Here is a 20,655-nt window from a genome sequence, read left to right as displayed (position 1 = left end):
GTGGTGGTGGCTGTTGGGTAACAGTTCTCAGGCCTGTTACGGCGGCGTCACAGCGCCATTACCAGTTTCGTGGCCGAACCTACGAACCGCGCGCGTGCATTCACCGCTGTCGAATCTGTTGACGAAATTTTAGCAACACTCCGTAGCCTACTATTTCGCATAAACAAAGTCTGTAAAGCAATCGACCTGCTAAAGGTAGTTAAAATACGACGTTGCGATAAGTGTTAAATTGTGCCTGAGTGTGACCGTTTCATTGAAACTGCTGTATTTAAGTAAGCATACGTTTTTGGGTACCATTAATGTTGAGTTATTATCTGTTTTGCTTATAAGTTATACCTATGCCAAGTTTGGGAAACAAAAGGTCATGTCTTACATATATGAAATTGATATTTTTCAGATAGGATAAGATTTCTTATTCAATTAGAGGAATATTGTAAATTGTATGCGGTCTCATCAAAGTAATATTTCTAATTATTAACTAAAGTAAACCTAATTCATGTTCAGCAGCTTCTAGCTAACAATGTATTTTTTCTGTAATGATTGCATGACCTAATTTAACAAAGCAATAATATAGGAGGATCGTAACAAAAGTAAATAAACACCTGATATCGAAATTATAATCTAGGTGTATCTAATGTAGGTAAATTCCGGGTGATATGATAGATATTACAAGGTAATAATTAACAGCAATTGTCTATGAACCTAATTGCATAGCAACTATGTCCGCACCTCGTACCGTGCTCCGGTATAGTCGGGTAACTTTGTACCAGTACATATGTAGCTAACTTCATTATTGTTTGGGTTTTATTAAAACTTGTCACTGCTGTAGTTTTGGCTTAAATACCTAGGTGTTAAGAAGTTGATAAGTAGATAGGCCCGAATAGCGAGCCTAACTTTAAAGTCTAGTTTGGTAATTCGAATAGATTTTATTAGTTTCGCAATCTATTCGAATTACGAAAGTAGATAAAACAGAGTTTAGATAAAACTAAATATAATTAATACCACAGACGATTTTTTATCCATTTGCGCAATATAGGTAATTGCCCAAATATTGCCCAAAAACCTTTTCATTAAGCGATTACACTATTTAAGTACCTACATAGGTATCATCTGTAGAAACTCAAAAATATAATAAATTAGTTTGTCAAAATCACCAGAAAAACAAGCACGTAAGAACCAAAAAATCCGGCTTCATCTTCATTCGACTTTGAAACCTAGTCGATTTTTGAAACATAGTTCATCACAAGATTTTTTTAATAAGTTCAAACACAGCTTTGATATGATAATACGATGCCCCGTCAGGAAAACTGTGTTCTTGTATTGTCATCCAAACTACATACATCTGCTAATTTTCATAACGATCCTTGGAAGTAAGTTCGTTACCTGAGTTACCCTTTCCATTACATAGTTACATACAGGTCGACCGATAAAAGCGTGTTAAGAACACACCATATGTTCCTGTAAACATCCAAAAAAAAAGTTTAAAAAAAATATGTGTATGTTATGTGTATACATATTGACTGCAATGTCCCATACATTACAACAAAAAAGTGCCGTGAAATAGGCATTACGTTTTTTTACGGCCCGGCGCCGCCCTGAACGAGAGCTCAAGATCCCAGTCAAGATGCTCTTGGGCTTTATGAAACCACATTTAAAACCATTGCAAAGTTATCGGCACGGATATTGAGCCCTGACCTTCACCTGCGCAGAAGCGATTTATTGGTTTATTGCCTTATGAGTACAGTGCGCAAAGCGATCCCCACTCTTCCGCCGAGGGCTCAATATCCGTGCCGATAACTGTACCTGTTCAGTGTCCTTTTAAGTAAAGAAATCAACAATACCTCATTATTCTGTTTTACTAGCCAAATGGTTCCTCTACTTTACTGGTAGCTACAGTAAGCGTATCGTGGTTATTTATTACCCAGGAACCCCGCGATGGTGTTAGATAATGTATTGTGATAGCATCACTCGTTATCTCAGGGAAGCTGCCGCCGCGGAACGAACTACGTGCTAACAAGCACGCACGTCATGATGTAGGCATTAAGTTAGAGCTTAATTTTAAAAACGTTTTTTTTAATTCGTAATTTTTGATAAGAAAGTGGATGTCCAATTATAGAGAGTCAAAAATTTCTAGGGTTTTCTAATCCCGGAAAGTATCTTAAGAGATTATGATTAAGTTACTTAGTTATCTCTTTTAGATTTTTTCCCTTGTGACCTCGTGAATTTTATGAAAACAAGCGTACCTATAAGTTCATGGAAGAGCTGGAACTCTTCCAAATAAACATTTTAGCTTTAGCAGATTCCTGAGATTTTTGGAAGCCTGAACTAGAGTCATATAACTTTGTTTAGTCGTCGTCAAGTTTTGCGATTAGCAAGAAGTTTGACAAAATATGTATGTTGCGGAGTACCCTGTCTCGTCTACCCGCAATACTGTTCACTTCCTATATTTAGGGATGTGGTACCAGTGTGCCCGGTGACGTAAGTTGTAACTGCCTCTGAAACAGCCAGGCACACACACTGGCGAAGCGTTGTGTAACTCTGTTCCGGGGTTCTAATCTTATTTAAATGTATTATTGCCACCATGTTGGTTTTATCTCATTATATAATAGGATTTTGCGCACAAGTTTATCTTCAGAAAGATACTGATTTCACAGGAAAAGGCAAAATCTACATATATACCTAAGGCTTAATTGCAGTTCCACAATTATGTTGATGAATTTATTTCCATTTTTTGGCAAAAAGCCGGCACTCGATGTCGTTGATGTCTTTTCTATGAGCGTTTTGCATTCCATTAAAAGTAATGTGTATTTTATTTTATATTTTGTTTTGCTACGAGTAATGGTTTAGCTAAGTATTATATTATTTAATTTATGTATATTGAGTAGTAAAATTTAATTTGCATTCATCACGAGTAACACAATTATACGTAAGTTATTTGTAACGCAGCGCACAGTGCAATCATACATTCACTACTCCATTCATGTTAAGATTGCTATTAAGATAAACACGTCATATGAATTAGCATACATCAATATCGTTGTTGCAGTATCATTGTACCTTGTTCTATAAATAAATAGGTAAGATGTATACTTATATCGAAATAGCCGACGACGACTTTAGTGAGTAAGCACCGACCGTACAGTTTGACATAATCATCCACTTCGTAATTATTATGAGACATTCGACTGTAGTTCATATAATCGTATCGATAGTAAGGTACAGTGACTAGATAATACTAGTGTATCTAGTTCCTAGTTATGAACCTGTCGGCTTCGAGAAGCGCCGGGCAGTGGCCAGTGAGTGGTGAGTGAAAGTGTCGGTTGAATAATATCGAGAGCGTCGCGCTCGGCTCGCGTCGAACCAGGCGCGACTCGATACTGGGCGAGAGTAGTGGAGCATGCAGCTATACCACACTCTATGATACATAATATGTGACCTCTAATCAATAAGAGGTGAAATATTGTACAAGATTATTAAAGGGAACTTTTGTAAAAGATTGTAAGGACAGCACACATTTGTAGACACATATTATACGACAGCTTGTATGAGTATTTTAGGAGTTAAAGACCGTCAGGGACAGTCAGGGTAAATGGTATTTGGTATTATATTTTCTTTTGTTGAGGATAACCTATTTACTCAATGCTACTCTCTACAGATACAACTCAAAAAAAACAACGAATTGTGGATTAAGATACTATTTTATTTGTTTAACTTTAGTAGACTGATTGCCAAAAGTTTCCTCAGCTAGACTTATCGAAGCGGCAAATAGAGTAATTTCATCATTAACTTTGCATTAGTTTAATGATCTCTGCTTCTTGAACTTGCATCATTTTGTTATCATTCATCAGAGATTCTCACAGATAGTCAAGGTCACAGTTATATTCATAGCACTACAATAACATAGAAATGTTGTAATAATTGTAGATTGCTCGTTAAACTGCAGGTCCGGTCCCGGCTGTTATTGAACATCTTTGGCTGTCGTTACGGGTAGTCACAAGCTAGTAAGTCTTACAACTAGTCTTAGCAAGTGTTATCGGGTTGTCCGGGTAACTGGATTGAGGACGTCAGATAGGCAGTCGCTCCTTGTACTGGTACTCAGCTGCATCCGGTGAGACTGGAAACCGACCCCAACATATGTAGTTGGGAAAAGGCTCGGCAAATGATGATGATGTTGTAATAACCCTTCCTAAAAGTAGTGGCAACTAGAACTTTCTACAGAGGCACAGGTGCACGTTAGGCTCTGAACTTATACTAAAATTGTGCATTCATTATACCACGGGTCTAACAGAAGATTACATTATTCATTCATTTCAGATTTAAGAAAGCTGAAAACTGATTGCAGTCAACTAACGAAATATAGTGCGATGCCTCGATAGGCTATAAGCCGTGACTGGGACTCAGTATCAAGTGTTAGTGTAAAGTGACGTATATATAGTGTATGAAGATGCGCGTACGGTGGTGGCGCGCCGTGGTGCTCTGCGCGTGCGCGCTGGTGGTGCGCAGTGACGCACTGCCGCCCGCCACCCTGGGGGATGTCGTCGCTAATGCTGCTACCAGTCTCAACTCTATGAAGGTAAATATATGCTTTGTTGACTGCATAATTTCTCCTAAACCTTATTATTAATAATATATAAATCACGTCAATAATAAAACGCTTAGATGGATATTAAAGAAGTCCTGAGTGTGGACAAAATGGTCATGAATAATAAGGGAATGAGTGTCAGTATGACGATTGACAGGGAAAAATGGAAGAGGATGACATATTGCGCCGACCCCAAATAAAATTGGGAACAGGGCAGGAGGAAGAAGAAGTGTGGAAAAAATGGAGCAGAACTTTTATTTAATGTACCTAGTCATGCCAGGCGTGGTAGGTAGTAAAATGGCTGCCACAGAAGAATATGTATAATTAAATAAATATGTTATGTGGACTCCAGATTGATATGTAGTTTGCAATCCTGTTTTACTGCCGATGAAAGTCGTTAAACGTAAACAAAAACACGTTTCATCACGAAGAATATGTAACTTCGACTAACTTCTTACCTAGGCACTTGCGCCTATCGTTTGGGCTAAGTATAATAGGATTTATTAAACTTATATGGCAAAGTAAGTAAGGAAGCTATCCACTGATAAAACATTTGTTTGATATTATCTTTAGATCAATGAACTCTTATTTCTAGGAGATATGACATGGAATTCAAGTAGACCTTAAAAAGGGGATTGAAAAACATTGCAATTGTTATCTGATCCTCAACATATTGCTCGCTAGAATTTATAGCTGACTGCACACAGTGAACGTAAGATCATATTATTTTGTATCTTGAGATGTTGCCTAATATGGCCTCCGAAGACCTTTTGAGATATCGAAGATGGACAACTCGATTGTAAAGATAATGATAGTTTATTTTTAAATATGTTTAATTTAACAATATTGATGATGACACTGAAATTATTGGTTGGCCTTTATTGCTTTATCCACTTTATTGCCTGTCCACCTTGAGCCACTGTAGTGCCCAATTTGCGTTCCTTCTCCATATGAGGAGAGGCCTTAGCCCGAGGCCTCTCCTCATATGGAGAAGGAGTATCAACAATCAAGTTTAGTATCAACCCCGTGGTTGATACTAAAAATACATCGTTGTTGAAAAACAAAATTTACAGAAAAAAACAATATTTACGGAAATTGTCGACAGCCACTCTCAACGTGTAGGCACATAGGCACATGTACTGTGAATACTGTGGTATGGTCTGTGGGACAGCAAAGAGTTTTTGCCAAGCTGTAAAGTCACGCTTAACCATTAGAAGTTGTAGCATTTTGAATAGCGAAGATCGTTATGGTTAATTTAAAACTTATTTTCGAAATCGAATCAGCTCGAATTGCCAAAATATACTCTGAGTAAAACTTTTATTTTATGCTGCAAGGAGAAGGCTGAGGTTGCTGTAAATAAGGAAATTCATATGCATTTTTTTTAATTTCCAGCCGAAAACTATATGCCATACTCGGTTACTTAGAAAGGCACTTATTGTTTCCCGGTCACCAGTTACCTTGAACATACCGACTGAACCACAGCCGCGGTTTTGCTTTGAATAGGCTTTGTTCACGACAGTTGACATCGAAAACTGTAACTTGACATGTTACGACACAAAGTCTCATCTTATGGAGTAATTTCCACAAAGGTTTACGTGTTCAACCTTGCTCTGTATTAGAGTAGATGGTTATTTTTCAAACTATGCACGTTTAGTTACAACAATGGATTGCGCTATCATCCAGGGAATGTCCTAAACAACAAAATCAAAGGTGAAGCAACGACCAGCGCCGCATTTACACAGTCCACATTATGCTCTTCTTCATGATGTAACACTTTAAAAAACAGTCCACGTTTCTGGAAATACAAACTTCTATAGTCAGTGCTTTATGCCTTTATTTACCCAGTTCAATATTCAATAGAGTAGCAGTGAGTAGTACTTTTGTAGGTAGCTGCAATATGTTGGCTTACTTTGCCACCATTTTCTTTATAATGACAGCAAGCGCGTTGAAAATTATTGCGTTGATACTCATTGGTAATTTTATGATGGATAGATTCTTACAATATCTAGGTAGGGTACCTACGTTAGTGATGAAAGCAGATATTTACCTTACCCGGAAATCATTAGCTCCTGAGCGTTATTTAAAGTTTGTCAGGTAATTTCACGTGGATTTACCGCAATATGCACTTAATCATACATCTGGAGTTTTCTGTAATACTATAGATAATGTACATTCCTCCCAGCTAGTTGCAATACATTTTAGGTTAATCTCTCCGCTCGTGCTCGATTAGTTTCGATTCAAATCTTGAGGTGGGCAATTGCTTTGCTTCCTGGTACTAATCGAATTTAGCGAAGAAGATTGGAAGGCTTTAGAAAAAAAAGCACTGATGTGACCAGTCAAAACCATATCTAGTGAGTGCACACTGCACGGCGCGCAAATAAGTTCAATTTAGTTGCAGGTGTTTGGCAATGTTTACATTTTGCAGCAATGTGCTAAACTTAACGTAACAATAATAAACTAACATAAAGACTTCAATGCGTCCGTAGCTTGGCTACACTTCGGTGACCTATTTGGAGAAACCGAAGGGTTTGTATGTGCAATTATGGACGAAGTTATCCTGACGAATAACTACCGGAGGTATATTATGAAAGACGGGACGGTTGACATATGTCGGGCATGTCACCATCCGGGTGAGTCTATCAGACATATTATATCTGGTTGTTCTCGTTTGGCTAACGGTGAATATTTGCACAGGCATAACCAAGTGGCCAAGATCATCCACCAGCAGCTTGCTCTGCAATACAAACTTGTAGATCTTGAGGTACCGTACTACAGGTATGCGCCCGACCCAGTTCTCGAAAAGGACCATATCACGTTGTACTGGGATCGATCTATCATCACTGACAGGACTATTTCAGCCAATAAGCCTGATATAGTGGTGATAGATCGATTAGCGCGCCGCGCGATGATAGTCGATGTCGCCGTCCCGCATGACGATAACCTCGTGAAAGCTGAGAAAGAGAAACAAATAAAATATCTTGACTTAGCGCACGAGGTTGTCGCCATGTGGGATGTCGACACGGCTGTTATTGTGCCGATTGTCATTACGGCCAATGGTCTAATAGCCAAGAGCCTCGACGAACACCTCAGGAGGCTCTCGTTGGGCGGCTGGATCAAGGGACTGATTCAGAAGGCAGCACTCCTTGATACGGCACGTATTGTGAGGAGGTTTCTGTCTCTGGGACCCTAACCACCGGTACCTTGGACCCTGTGCCCGATATCGGTGGCAACCTATTTTTTATATTTTTAAATGTTTTTTATTTTTATATTTAATATTTAAAAATGTAAATAATATGTTTGAAAATAAATAAATGACGTAATAACTAACATAAAAAATTAATGTTCGTGAAGCAGTAATGAACATATTTTCGGGAACCCTACAGCTTGTACGTTCGAAAATATGCAGCACCATCGAGGTTGCAGGCAATAAAGCAATATTTTATGGATTCAATTACATGAAGGACTATAATCATTAACATACAATAAGTCATGTCGTTAAGAATCAATATATGGTTGACATTTTCGCAAGAGTGCACCCTGGCCAACTTATCCACGATGCTTTATTGGATTATTATACAAAAGTCAATGTTCTCGGTCTTACCGAGCTCGCGGCCAGCCGGCAGTGTTACATAACCCAGGTAACCTATACGGATTATGTAATTGACTTTGGCGATTAAAATTCATAATTTATTTGGTTTAAATCTGGTTTTTAGGTATATATTTAGACGCGTTCACGCATTGTTTAATTTATTTTGCTTCTTTTTTGCATACATAGTGCTTGAGTGAGATTTATTTATTTTATTGATAGCTTAGATAACATTCTTAAAACGCAAAACATTGCTGTTTATATTTGCTACCCTGTACGGCCCTAGTAGGGAATCCATGGCCCAAGTATATTAAATATTAGATAGGTAACTTTTGTGAATGTCCCTAAAGTTACTGGTATGCAAGACTCCCCTTAACGTCTAGCATACCACTAAGTTATGGTGTAAGTTACCTTGGGATTTTCATAATTACATACTCATTCAATTTAATCACAGTAATTCGCTTTACACAAGGAATCATAAAGAATCAATGTTAAACATCTTTTTACAAAGCCACTGGTCAAAATTGACGTCTACGAATTCTGCAACGATTGTCCATTCAATGAAGTGAGACCGCGACTGACATTTGCATATTGTGAAATACATTGTGGCTCAGCTTAATATTTAATGTTACAAAATATCAATAAGCAACCTTTTGGCTTTTTACATACCTATGTATACCTTTTGTCTGTTTCTGACATGTAAATTAAGGGCGCTCGTAGGAGAGTATAAAAATTGCAAAACACTTAAATCAAAATTAAAATTTTAATCGAATCTCTTCAAGACTATTTCGGTCATTGGCATTGCTAAACAAAGTTTGTATAGACATAGTCATTAGTTATTCGATTTGATTGATATTATAGAATAAATGTTCATCTAATAGTGGCTCTAGAGTATATAGAGTCTCTAGTCTATTAGGGCCAATTTTCATTTAAAACGTTAGAAATATTAATAAACCTTTGATAACTTTGGTGTAACAGTAGGTAATAATTTTCCGTGCGTAAGAGTAGGAAGGCTGTGAACTCACTGTTTTTGCAATATAAACAACTTTACCGGAACATAATGAGAATGTTGAAACATGGGTATGGTCAAGTAAATCTTAAGACACGTTGATTCCGTTGCCTACGAAATACATAGTTTATGTAGTATTTAGAGCGTAGTTGGCGGCCACCTGACGCGGCCATGACAGTCTGCCATCTTTCCACTATTCAAAAATTAAACGTAGGAACTGAAAGGAAAACCGACAGCATGTAAACTTGTATATGGTAGATATGAAGCATGATTGTGTACAGGAAACAACTTGGAAGTTCCTGTTGCTGAGTATTTTTATTTTTTATTACTTAATGTGCCAGCTGCGTTGCATAATTAATTGCTCACATAGCATTATGATATTTATTAAAGGTGCCCAATTATGTACATTGTCTTGCGTGTACAACAGCTTGAAGTGGGCGTGTAGTTCTCCAGTTTTGTCTGCGTTGATCAATTTGGGCCTTGCGTGTGGTCTCTCTTTAGCTAAAGTGTCAATGCGCACTTACAAGTAAACTTAAATTGGTTTCATAAGTTCACGCTATGTTTAAGCGCACGAGACGGTGTGAAAATTACAGTTATTCATTCGTAATCATTGGACTTGTTTAACTGTTATAATGGTCAATTTGTAGACACGAACCTTTATTATTGTTTACAAAATAGATATGTACAGTTTAAAGTCTATCATTATTATCGTTAAAGACGCACAATCTTTGCGTTAATGAATTATTAAGCGTTGATAGCCAGAGGGATATAAAGTCCTTTCCCTTCTTCATATCTATCTATTTCAATTTATATCTCCTGTCTGAATTGTTTTTCTAAGCATATTATTATCCCTAGGTGACGGGGGCTTGGCGGCGCCTGTCGAGTACGGTCAGCGAGTCCGTCGGACTGAAGCACGCGCTGCGCCGGCTGCAGGCGGTACCTGCGCGTGCGGCGCGGCTCGTGCACGCTCTCGTAGACCGCATGCGCGTCGGCGGCGGCCCCCTGGTCTTCACCCAGCTCGGAGCCCTGCGCGGACGCAAGCTCGTCACCAGAACTACTGCACAGACTCCTTATTACAGCTTTAAGGGTATCAGGTAATAAACTAAATATCGAAAATCAAATAGAGGTATATGTGCAACTAGCAAGTTGCAATTCCTACTGGCTCTCATGAGGCGGATCTACCGTGGTTGTATCCCCAAATGATCTCTCACTCAACCATAGCGGATGGATGCGCTTATTCATATTTGTTTATTGCGTTACATAATATAAAAAAGTTGACACAATTATGGACCCCGATGGGCACAGCAAGATTGTACTTAATTAATATGCCCCGTACAACAAAATAACTTTTTTTCGCATTTCACTGGCACTTTTTGGGACTTAGCGGAACCACGCTATTTGCTTAGAAACCGGCCACACATGTTGACCCCAAAAAAAAACTCTCCTCATTATTTTAAACAACGAAAGGTACGCCCAGCCGCCTCGGGGTTCGCTGCGGTTCCGACCACCAGCGCCTCTGGAGCCGTGGTCAGGAGTACGAGACGCCCTGGAGGAAGGCGCCGTGTGCCCTCATCGGTTCATGCTGTTCGACACCTACAAGGGAGACGAGGACTGTCTCTTCCTCAATGTGTACACGCCAGCACTTCCTGATAAGATGTCCGGGTAAGCCCACGTAATATGGCGCACATAAATCATATTCAGACCTGACAAGTACATATTTCACACACAGAACTTTCTTATACCACAATTTAAATATACATATTATGTTACTTACATCCTCCTATTAGGTAATAACCATGGAGTAAAGTTATTCTAAGTATGAAAATGTATGGTCATTCTTTTGTTTTGTTCAAGAAAAAATCTCATGTGGCTTTAAACGGTGTCGTATGACGGACGACCAATGGTAGAAGGTTTAAAGGAATAAATAAAAAATATTATTGATATGATGTGAGTGGTTTCCCCAAACGTCATCATCATCTTCCGACTTTCGCTGACTAATGGACGTCCGGTGCGAGACTACCGGAGATTGAATCATCTGTCTCTCGTGGAGACAGTTGCAAACACCTGCAAATGACGTTTCATTACTAGAAATGGGTATCATGTTAGTCGTCATCAATTGCGTTAGAGCTCCGTACTTTTTACTTTTACGTTGGTTAACTACGTTTGAAAAAAGAGGGTTTGCCTTTAGGTGACTAAGGTCACCGAAACGTCAAAATATTCCAACTAATCAATGAAATGGTTTCACTGTATCTGGGTAATATTTTTATTCACTGATGTTGTACAGAGTATTTTGTTCATAAATATATTATTTTTCATCAGGTACAATCCCAAGTTAGCGGTGATGGTGTGGATCCACGGTGGTGCTTTCGCCATGGGCTCCGGCAACGCGTTCCTCTATGGTCCCGACCATCTCGTCGGCGCGGGAGTCGTGCTGGTCACGCTCAACTACAGGCTCGGAGCGCTTGGCTTCCTCAGCCTAGAAAATGATGAAGTTTCTGGAAATATGGGTCTTAAGGTATTATTTTTATCATAACTGAAATAAAAAGAATATTTTTGAGTTCTAGCTTATTTTGAAATATTCTAAGTGTTAAATGTGTGTCTATATTGCTTCAAAACGACAGCTTGATTTCCTCATTCCCCATTGAATGTGACAATAAAAAGATTTCTTCTAACAATTGCACTCATAGGCTAGAAATTAGCAGTTTATAGTTTCATTATTTTTCACAACCGCTTTACTAACGGCTTCGTAGTTGTTTATGTAATTTTTGCGCAAGTATTTACTGCGGGTGCTTTGTAAATGCGTATACCTACTCGCATTGATAGTGGCAAATATGCTTCAAAATACCGGGTCGTAGTTGTAACAACATAATTAAATCTCTGTAACATATTAATATCATAATGGTCTTGTATTAACAAAGTTTCGCAACTCTCGGTCATGGTTTAAAAATTACGGCCAAGTTCGCAACATTCTTGACGCAAGATTGGTACTCCATCTATTAAAAAACATGGGGTATCTAAATATGTGCATAGAAATGAAGCCATCACCAAGAGAGGGCAGAAGCAAATTATTGTTGATGAAGTCATAATAATATGTTATTAAATTCAATGTCAGTTTTCGTCATAACTACGTAAGTAATTAATAGCGCTTAAAGCGATATAAAACTTCTTAATTAACACAATTTGTCGGCGATAATTTGATGACTGAGTTGTTAGATTGATATCAAGATATTCTGACGATGTCGTGTAATGTGCGTGAAAGTGTATAAGCCCCAGAGGCTTTCGTATCAAACAGCTGTTTAATTATCGAACAAGCGTGCAGTTTGCGTGCATTAAGCGTGAATTCTAGTTAACTAATGACAAATCATGTTTAAAGGATCAAGTTATGGCTCTGAAATGGGTGCGGGACAACATCGAGGCATTCGGCGGTGACCCGGGACGCGTCACCATCTTCGGCGAGTCGGCCGGCGCAGCCTCCGTGCATCTGCACATGCTGTCACCGGCTTCTCAGGTTCGTTGATTACGTCATTCCAAAATAAAAATTGGTGAAATCAAAAATTATAGTACCCAAACTAATAAAATATGTAAATATCCAAAACTCGGCAATTGGGACGCGACGTCGTTAGGTGAAGTCGATTTCGACGATTATGTAAACGCAGAAGCCTGTTTTTACACGGATGCAGTCTGCAGGTCCGATCCTTTACGTATGTTTGTACAAAAAACGAGGACGATGAGTCAAATAAGAATAAGTAAACAATGACGCATGTCTGTTGCAGCTTTTATGTGTATCCTGTTATTGCGAACCCATGTAGGTTAGAAACGTCACTGCAGTTATCCCAAGTGTAAGTTGCATTATTGCTTGTAGTACGAGTATGAGGATAAATAAATCATAACATTCTACGTTGAAGCAGTCATTAAAAATATTTATCCTTGTTATAAAAATCTACATACATAACAACACAGGAAAAGAAAACATCTGGTCAGTATGTCGGGAAAATCCAAGGCTTTTCTATATTGGTTCCTTCTGCTAATATGTGATTATTAGGTACTTACGTCACAGAATAAATAAACTATAAACACAACATTTTTTTTAAATTTTTACGAGAATATATTTTAATCATGGGACATTTTTTTAGCTCTTTTTTATACAATATAAAATAAATTCTACGTTTAATTCCGAAATTTTATCTTGTCCCCACGACAGGGTCTATTCCACGCTGCTATAGCTCAGAGTGGCGTGGCGATCGCGCCGTGGGCGCTGGCGCAGGAGCCGCGCGCACGCGCCTTCGAGCTCGGCCGCGAGCTGGGCATCGACACCAACAATACTGCTGAGCTACTCGGTAAGTTTAATAGACTTGTAGGAGATCATATGCCTAACCTTTTCTCAACTACGTTGGAGAATATTCCCAACTAAAAAATATCGACAATAATTAAAATTTTCATTTTTGACTATAATTTATCGCATTTTTTGCTAGGTTACCTCCGCGCCACGCCGAGCGAGCTCCTAGTAAAGGCAGGGGCTCGGCTGTCCAGCGCGCCAGGCAAGTCAGCGGACATGCAGAGCACCGTGGCGCTACCCTTCCTGCCCACGCTGGAGCCCGAGGGGGGTGACGCCTTCCTCACGCGGCTGCCCGCGGAGACCCTGCCCGGCGCCGACGTGCCCTTCCTCACGGGGTACAACGCGCAGGAGGGCATCATACTCTTCCGACGTAAGTGGAACTGTCCCTAGATATGAAAGTCTTACTTGTTTATCAGTTGAAAAGCGGTAATGGTAACGAATATCAGATCGTCATCTTTAAAACACAGTACATAAAGGTTTAGTAGTGGCCGATCTACTGTGGATAACCCTAATTACTTGTGACGTCACACTCAATTCTCCTTTTATGTGCCTCTCCTTCTGTACGCCCTATATCCTCCCTTATGTACATAAGAGCCACATATGGGCTCTTATATACCTACTACCCCTACGCACTCCCTGTTGTACCTGAATATAGTGAATGTGAATGTATGTGTAGTTTCAGCCATATTGAATGGATGTGGCCATGTTGGATGGATGTGGCCACATATCATCAACACCCTTTTTTGTCGTTGGATCCGCCCCTGTGGTTAAACAGTATATCATTACTTCAAAACAAACATCCGCAAGTTGACCTGCTAATAACGTTACAGTTGATTGGGCTGCTAGCAGTCGTGCCTACATACATACATACATGATCATCAGAACTGCCTAGTTCCCAACCCAGTCTTACCGAGTTACCTGGCAACATGAATTCACTAGAATATTTTTCAGCTTCCAATTAATAATATAAAAGAAGTATGTTACTGCTAGTTAAGTATTAGTCCTATGTAAAAAAAAATACCTATAGTTAAAATACTCTCGTGAAAATTATGGACCAGATCACCAGAGAATATCAGCGTGGCAAGATAGCTTAATGAGATAAGCAGCTGCAACATCCATTGCACCACTTTGAATCAAGGCAGAATGACTATTCAATTAATGTCAATCCCACCCAAAACAAAAATGTGAAAGACTGCCAAGTTCGATAATATGGGAACGCTTCGCCTATAAAAGAAGTGAGATCTGAATAAGTACCAAGTTCCATACACATACCTCAGTTAAAAATAGTTACTTTTTAATGTTGTTCCTTGGCAAGTTTTCACACCCCTTGTTATAAACCTACTAAACGCAATGAATCAAGTATTTAATTTTCTATTAAAACTTGCCAAGTAACATCATTAAAAAGTAACTATTTTTAACTGAGGTATGTGTATGGAACTTGGTACTTATTCAGATCTCACTTCTTTTATAGGCGAAGCGTTCCCATATTATCGAACTTGGCAGTCTTTCACATTTTTGTTTTGGGTGGGATTTCATTTATTTTTGTAAGGTTGTTTATTTTATTTTTTTTTTATGATGAAGTTAGTTAAAGAAATGTCTCATTTATACTATCTTTCAGATTTTTTAATAAGCACTATGTTTCTTACAAAGAAATGAACTAGATTAACTAAATGGACTAGATTTACCAACTGACTGACATGACATGTTATCGTATATTATGTTCGTGGATCAAAGTTACACATTCGTTATTTTCGAAAGTGATTCACACTTGGCCGTTTTCAGATTTTTACTTTACTTTGACTAAATACAAACCTTTGCAACGAATTTCAGATCGGTACAACCATTCGAAGATATATTATATAAATATAGATAAATTTAGTTCGTTTTAGTTCCTTAGGGGTATAAAACACCTTCATTATTTTGAAACCGACTCACACTTGGCCATTTTCAGATTTTTCCCTTTATCTTGACATAAAGACCTACCTCCATGCCAAATTTCAAGTCAATACGACCATTGGAAGTGGTCTAGGTTTTTGATGAGTGAGTCAGTCAGTGAGTGTATAGTAAAAATAGCGATTTTCTGACGTCAATATCTCAAGATCTACAATAGGTATATTAATGAAATTTTGTATTTTAGATAAGTGAGGGGGTCTCAACAGATACTAGAAATTTGATATGCGTAAATAAAATAGATTTTGAGTTACAAGGGGGTCGAATTTGGCCCGAAATGGTTCGTGTAATATAACCCACGGCCGGTGTGTCGCTTTTTTTGCTCGAACTTGGCGGACACACTGCCGTGTGTCTAGATAATGATTGATGTGCAAACATATTTGATTACACAATGCACACGTTTCTATTTACAATATGGCCATAACTGTAAGTAGAAGACACATCATGTTGCACAAAATTCATTCTTTCTTATTCGGATATGCACATGTTGCTCAATTTTTGATACAAGAGTCACGCCGGTGACGGATCTTAGCAATTAAGTGCTAATAGCTATGAAGGCGACTTAATAAATCCTTGGCGATATTTTGCAACTTAAGTGAGCGGAACTTGCTGCACATTGGGCCCTTCACAAATCTTTAAACTTTTGCCTCGGTACATAGAACTGCTACAAACTTGGTTCATTGACCTTCTCAGCCAGGCCTTTTAGATTATTCTACTACTAAGCTGTTTTCCACAGTTTTATCGTAACCACTTGAAGTAAGTAAATTCTTAGATAAAATCTAAACGTCGTAATAGATGTTTCATTGCGCCGTTATAGTAAGATAAACATTTCAAACAATGTTTGCCCACGTATTATTATGTCATGTCTATGGATCTCAGAACGAGTACCTAAATCTCTAGTTTTGTGCGAACCCAATTTCACTGTGACTCACACATTAGCAACGTTACGGGTTTCACAATTATGGTTACGACAGCATTTTCCCTAGAAAATTCGCTTGATCATCCAATAAGTGGGAAGGTACTGTTGTAAACAAAGTTTTCGTAGTTGTAATCATTATTATTTACAAATTGCGATGTTCAATTGTCGCTGTACTAATTTATTATATCGTTGTTGACAAAATTAAATGTTAACTTAAATATAAGTCATTCAACACCGTCATCAGTCTTAGATCTACCTCTTCAAAGGAAATGTCAAAAGTAGAACGCGAACGCTATTGACAAAAGCCAATTTAGGCCAATTAACATTGATATAATTGAGTGAAAAGAGTTACTTGTTCCGATTATATAAGCTGTTACGTTACATAATGTTCTAACTACGTTCAAAGAAAACCGCCAACGAGCATGCGCCCGCGCCGGCCGCAGTTGAACCGAGTCGTTACTCGTATTTACATAATAAAATAACACATGCGATCATGTCCATACTGTGCCACTTTCTGACACGGTTGACACTTACATTTAACTGTAGGTAATATATCCTTCTTAAAGTGAAGTGGCGTGAATAATTATATAAAAAATAAGTACGAGTAGGTACTAAGTACTGAAGTATACTTACATTTTTGTGAGCATTTAGGTTTGTGGGCAGATGCACAAGCCTGATTTTCTCTTTTGATACATTTGTGAATTGCGTTGAATACGTTTTGCGCACTAGGCTACCGACTGAGCATTTAATTCAATTATGATATGATAATATTCACTAAGTAAAGAAGATTAGAGTGACGATTGAAATGACATTACTAAGTAAAGTAGTATTACGTGGTAAAGTCTCAATGTCAAATGGGAGTCATTCAAGGAAACTAAACTTTGAAATCGGAGATTCCGTTAAAACGTAATAAGTAAACACTAAAAGGAAAACCTTGCATTGCATTATCACACATCAAATTTTATCTGATTGATTTCATTGATACCTACGTCTGCAGTTTATAAACAATGAAATCGTATTATCGTGGCCTAATATCTTTTACACTGACAAAAATACAGCTCCACTGAACTTGTGCAAATACATATAATGCAAATAATTAAATATTCGCTGCATAAGAATGACACATGTAGTTATCGCATGGAGGGACGGGCATAATTTTCCTTATGTGACGATTTATTTTAGTCTAACCATAGCCATAGGTAAGTTCTTAGGAACAAAAACAAAACATACTCGATCATTATGCTTTCCAAAGACAGGAAAGGTACCTGACGATCCGTCTAGGAATCTTGATATCTTGTCAAAGATCAGTCACATTTTAGTCTTCAATTCCTCTCTCTTCAATGACCTCAGTTTTCTTGAACTAAAGTATGGTGGGTGATGATTGCAGGACTCCAACGGTACCCGAAGCTGTTGAGCGAGTTGGAGCACGAGTTCCGTCGCGTGGTGCCGCCCGAGCTGCAGGGGCATAACGACACGCTCACCGACAAAATATCAGACTCCATCCGCGCGTTCTATTTCCAACAGCGACCCATCGAGAACAGAAATATTGACAGCCTTATCGATGTAAGATTTTATAACTTTACAATTATGTGCTTCAATTCGGTCTATTTTGACTTCAAATCTGCAATCATTCAGTTTAAATATCTGTTCTGTGCTTGTTGCCATTCCTTCAAAACTTAAGCCTATCCAAGTAGGTACTTATACTGCGACATGCATCATTCATTTAAAATTCCAGTTATTATTTTTCTAATTATTGTCTTCAGTTATTCACAGATGTAATGTTCCTGCGGCCAGTTTTAGAGACTGTACGCCAGCAAGTTGAGAGCAATCGAACAAGCCCCACGTACTTGTATCGGTTTTCATTTGACGGAGCACTAGGACTGTTCAAACGCATGCTGGGTATCACGCACCCTGGAGCCTGTCATGGAGATGAAATGGGCTACCTCTTCTACTTCTCAAGGCTAAACTACAGACTGGACGACGATTCTCCAGAGCTTGCAGTTTCTCGGCGCATGGTCCAAATGTGGACGAACTTTGCCAAAACCGGGTAAGTGATAAAATAGCATTTGTCATAAAATGCATGTAGGTACTTACAGTAGTCGTAAAATTATTGTACAACATAGTTGCTTTTCAGTCAGTTTCCTAGACCATTGCATTTCTAAATTTTACAATTCTGACTTTCAAATGGGCCATGAAACTGCGTCCAGTGCATAGCAAAAACTTATATCTACTGATACAACACGTTACGTGTACATTTGCTGACACGCTGCGATTAGCTTTATCTTTGGATTACTTGTTATTTGCTAATTCGATATAAACATAATGATTGATTGTTTCAATCTGTGTACCGAGCACTAATACCTACTTTGATTTGTTATGATTTTACGAAAATCAAGAATCTTACGAGAACCTTTTAAATTGATTCTTAAAATCTTAAAGAGCTTATGAGATATTGAAGATATAGGATTAAAATTGCAATGATAGAAGTCTAATTCTATTACAACATATATCGGTTCGCTTCAATGTGTTTCAGGAACCCGACGCCTGATGTGGACTACGAGTCTGTGGTCGACTTCAAATGGCCGCAAGTCAACAACACGGAACACATAAGTTACCTCGACATCAGCGGTAACTTCACCGTGCAAACCGACCCTGAAGCGAAGAGAGTCAAGTTCTGGAACTGGCTTTATGACAACTATTCAACTAAACGGAATGAAGAGACCAACAATTCCACTGCCGTTACCGAGTAACAAAGTACAATTTTGTGATAAGTGAATCAAGGTTTCAAATGACACTGTTTCTGCCAGTGGGACTGTAGAATACTTAAACTAATATAGAGTGCCAAAATATGAGAACAAACTTTTCAGTGACCCCGTAGACGAGTGATCTCAGAAAGAAGCAGCGAATACTGACAACTCAAATACCGAGGGTCCGTTAAACAAATGAACATCGTAAAATAGTGAAATGTGTTTGTTTGATAGTGCTAATGGTGAACTATGTTTTCTGTGAAGGCTTGTTCCAATTCCGACAAAGGAAGTGGAAACTTAGCTTCTTGACTGCGATCTGGCTAGCCAGCTAGCTATCTAGCTCTTAACTGCGATGTAAATAATAAATCGTTAAGTGTTTTTACAACTGTCCGTTTTATATTTTTAGGATGTCTTAACTAAGTAACTACATTTATAAAATAAATCGGTATGTAAGATATGTATGTTGTTTTATTTATACCTACAAAAAATAAATGGATGAGTCTATTTGGCCTGTTACGCCGAACTATAAAGTGATAAAAAACAATGCCGACGAAAGAACACCCAAGATTCACATTCTCTTAAGGTAGAATTCCGTGGGTCGCGTGTGTCGCAGCGGCGCGCGGCCTACGACTGTCGTCGGTCGCTCGCGACAATAGTCAACCTATGAAAATCTATGGCACCGCTGACGAGGCCCGCGACAATCGCGCGCGGCCGAATTTCGTGAGCCGCTCGCGGCCGTACGCATCTCAACATGGTATAGCGCTTAAAACATCTATAGAATTTTAGTCAAACCAGAATTGAATTGTTTTTTATTTAGTCGGGAAAAACTTCCTTTTGTTTTCATTACAATACAAATGCTTTTGAATCAGTATTTGGTAGTATCCTTCTTCATTTCTACTGCATAAAGATAGGGTCGATTGATAATCTATTTTCATATTACAGCCACAGCAACACGTCATCCTCCTCTTCTTCAAGGATATCAATTAGCACTTCGACTAGAGGGAACGGACGAACAAAATAATTTCAAGACAATACCGCGCGCGGCCTACGACTATCGGCGGCCGCGCGACTGCGACAGTCGCGACCCACGGAATTCTACCTTTAGGTCCTTCTAAATTGAAAACACGATATTATTATGTGGTAATAGCCAATTAAAAATCTAATGGAGAAACTCAAGTTAATAAGCGGAAAGCTTGGAATTTGATAAAACTCATTTACATTCTACAAAACAATGGCCGTGTACCAAATAGGCTATTCTGGACTGCTAATAAGATAAATTACTACCTATGTTTGTGCAAAAGTAGGCACTATGTACCTACAGTACTTACTTTAGAAAACTTAAGTAAGAATATGAATTCATGTTGAGTATGAGTATGCTGCTCCGTAATTGTTTCTTTGGTAGGTACTACTTATTACTGATAATCGTAACACAACATCATGGGGAAAATGGACTCTGAAAATAGTGAGCAACAGTTAAACGGTTCTGGTTTCCCTCAACCCACGTCATACTCAGTATCCTTTAACGT

The 20,655-nt window shown here is 38.5% G+C and overlaps 1 protein-coding gene and 1 long non-coding RNA gene across 2 annotated transcripts; one reads left to right on the top strand and one right to left on the bottom strand.

The window, feature by feature from the left end:
• The first annotated feature begins 69 nt into the window (after positions 1–69).
• Positions 70–19,586, top strand: LOC110373494 (carboxylic ester hydrolase). Its single transcript, XM_021330774.3, has 11 exons — positions 70–272; positions 4,315–4,573; positions 10,033–10,271; positions 10,645–10,839; positions 11,497–11,692; positions 12,551–12,685; positions 13,379–13,514; positions 13,650–13,883; positions 17,770–17,945; positions 18,146–18,429; positions 18,916–19,586. Exons 2-11 carry the CDS (start codon positions 4,439–4,441, stop codon positions 19,130–19,132), a joined length of 1,947 nt encoding a protein of 648 aa, XP_021186449.3. The 5' UTR covers positions 70–272; positions 4,315–4,438; the 3' UTR covers positions 19,133–19,586.
• LOC135118286 (uncharacterized) lies at positions 11,533–17,302 on the bottom strand. The gene is made up of 3 exons (XR_010277481.1): positions 17,016–17,302; positions 13,655–13,899; positions 11,533–11,672 (listed from the first exon to the last, which is right to left on the bottom strand). It is a non-coding gene; the product is annotated as an uncharacterized LOC135118286 (long non-coding RNA).
• Positions 19,587–20,655: the final 1,069 nt, after the last annotated feature.

Source organism: Helicoverpa armigera, chromosome 20 (genome assembly GCF_030705265.1).
Source record: "Helicoverpa armigera isolate CAAS_96S chromosome 20, ASM3070526v1, whole genome shotgun sequence".
NCBI lineage: Eukaryota > Metazoa > Arthropoda > Insecta > Lepidoptera > Noctuidae > Helicoverpa > Helicoverpa armigera.
The sequence above is the reverse complement of the archived record's forward strand: the minus strand, read 5'-3'. Positions and strand labels throughout refer to the sequence as shown.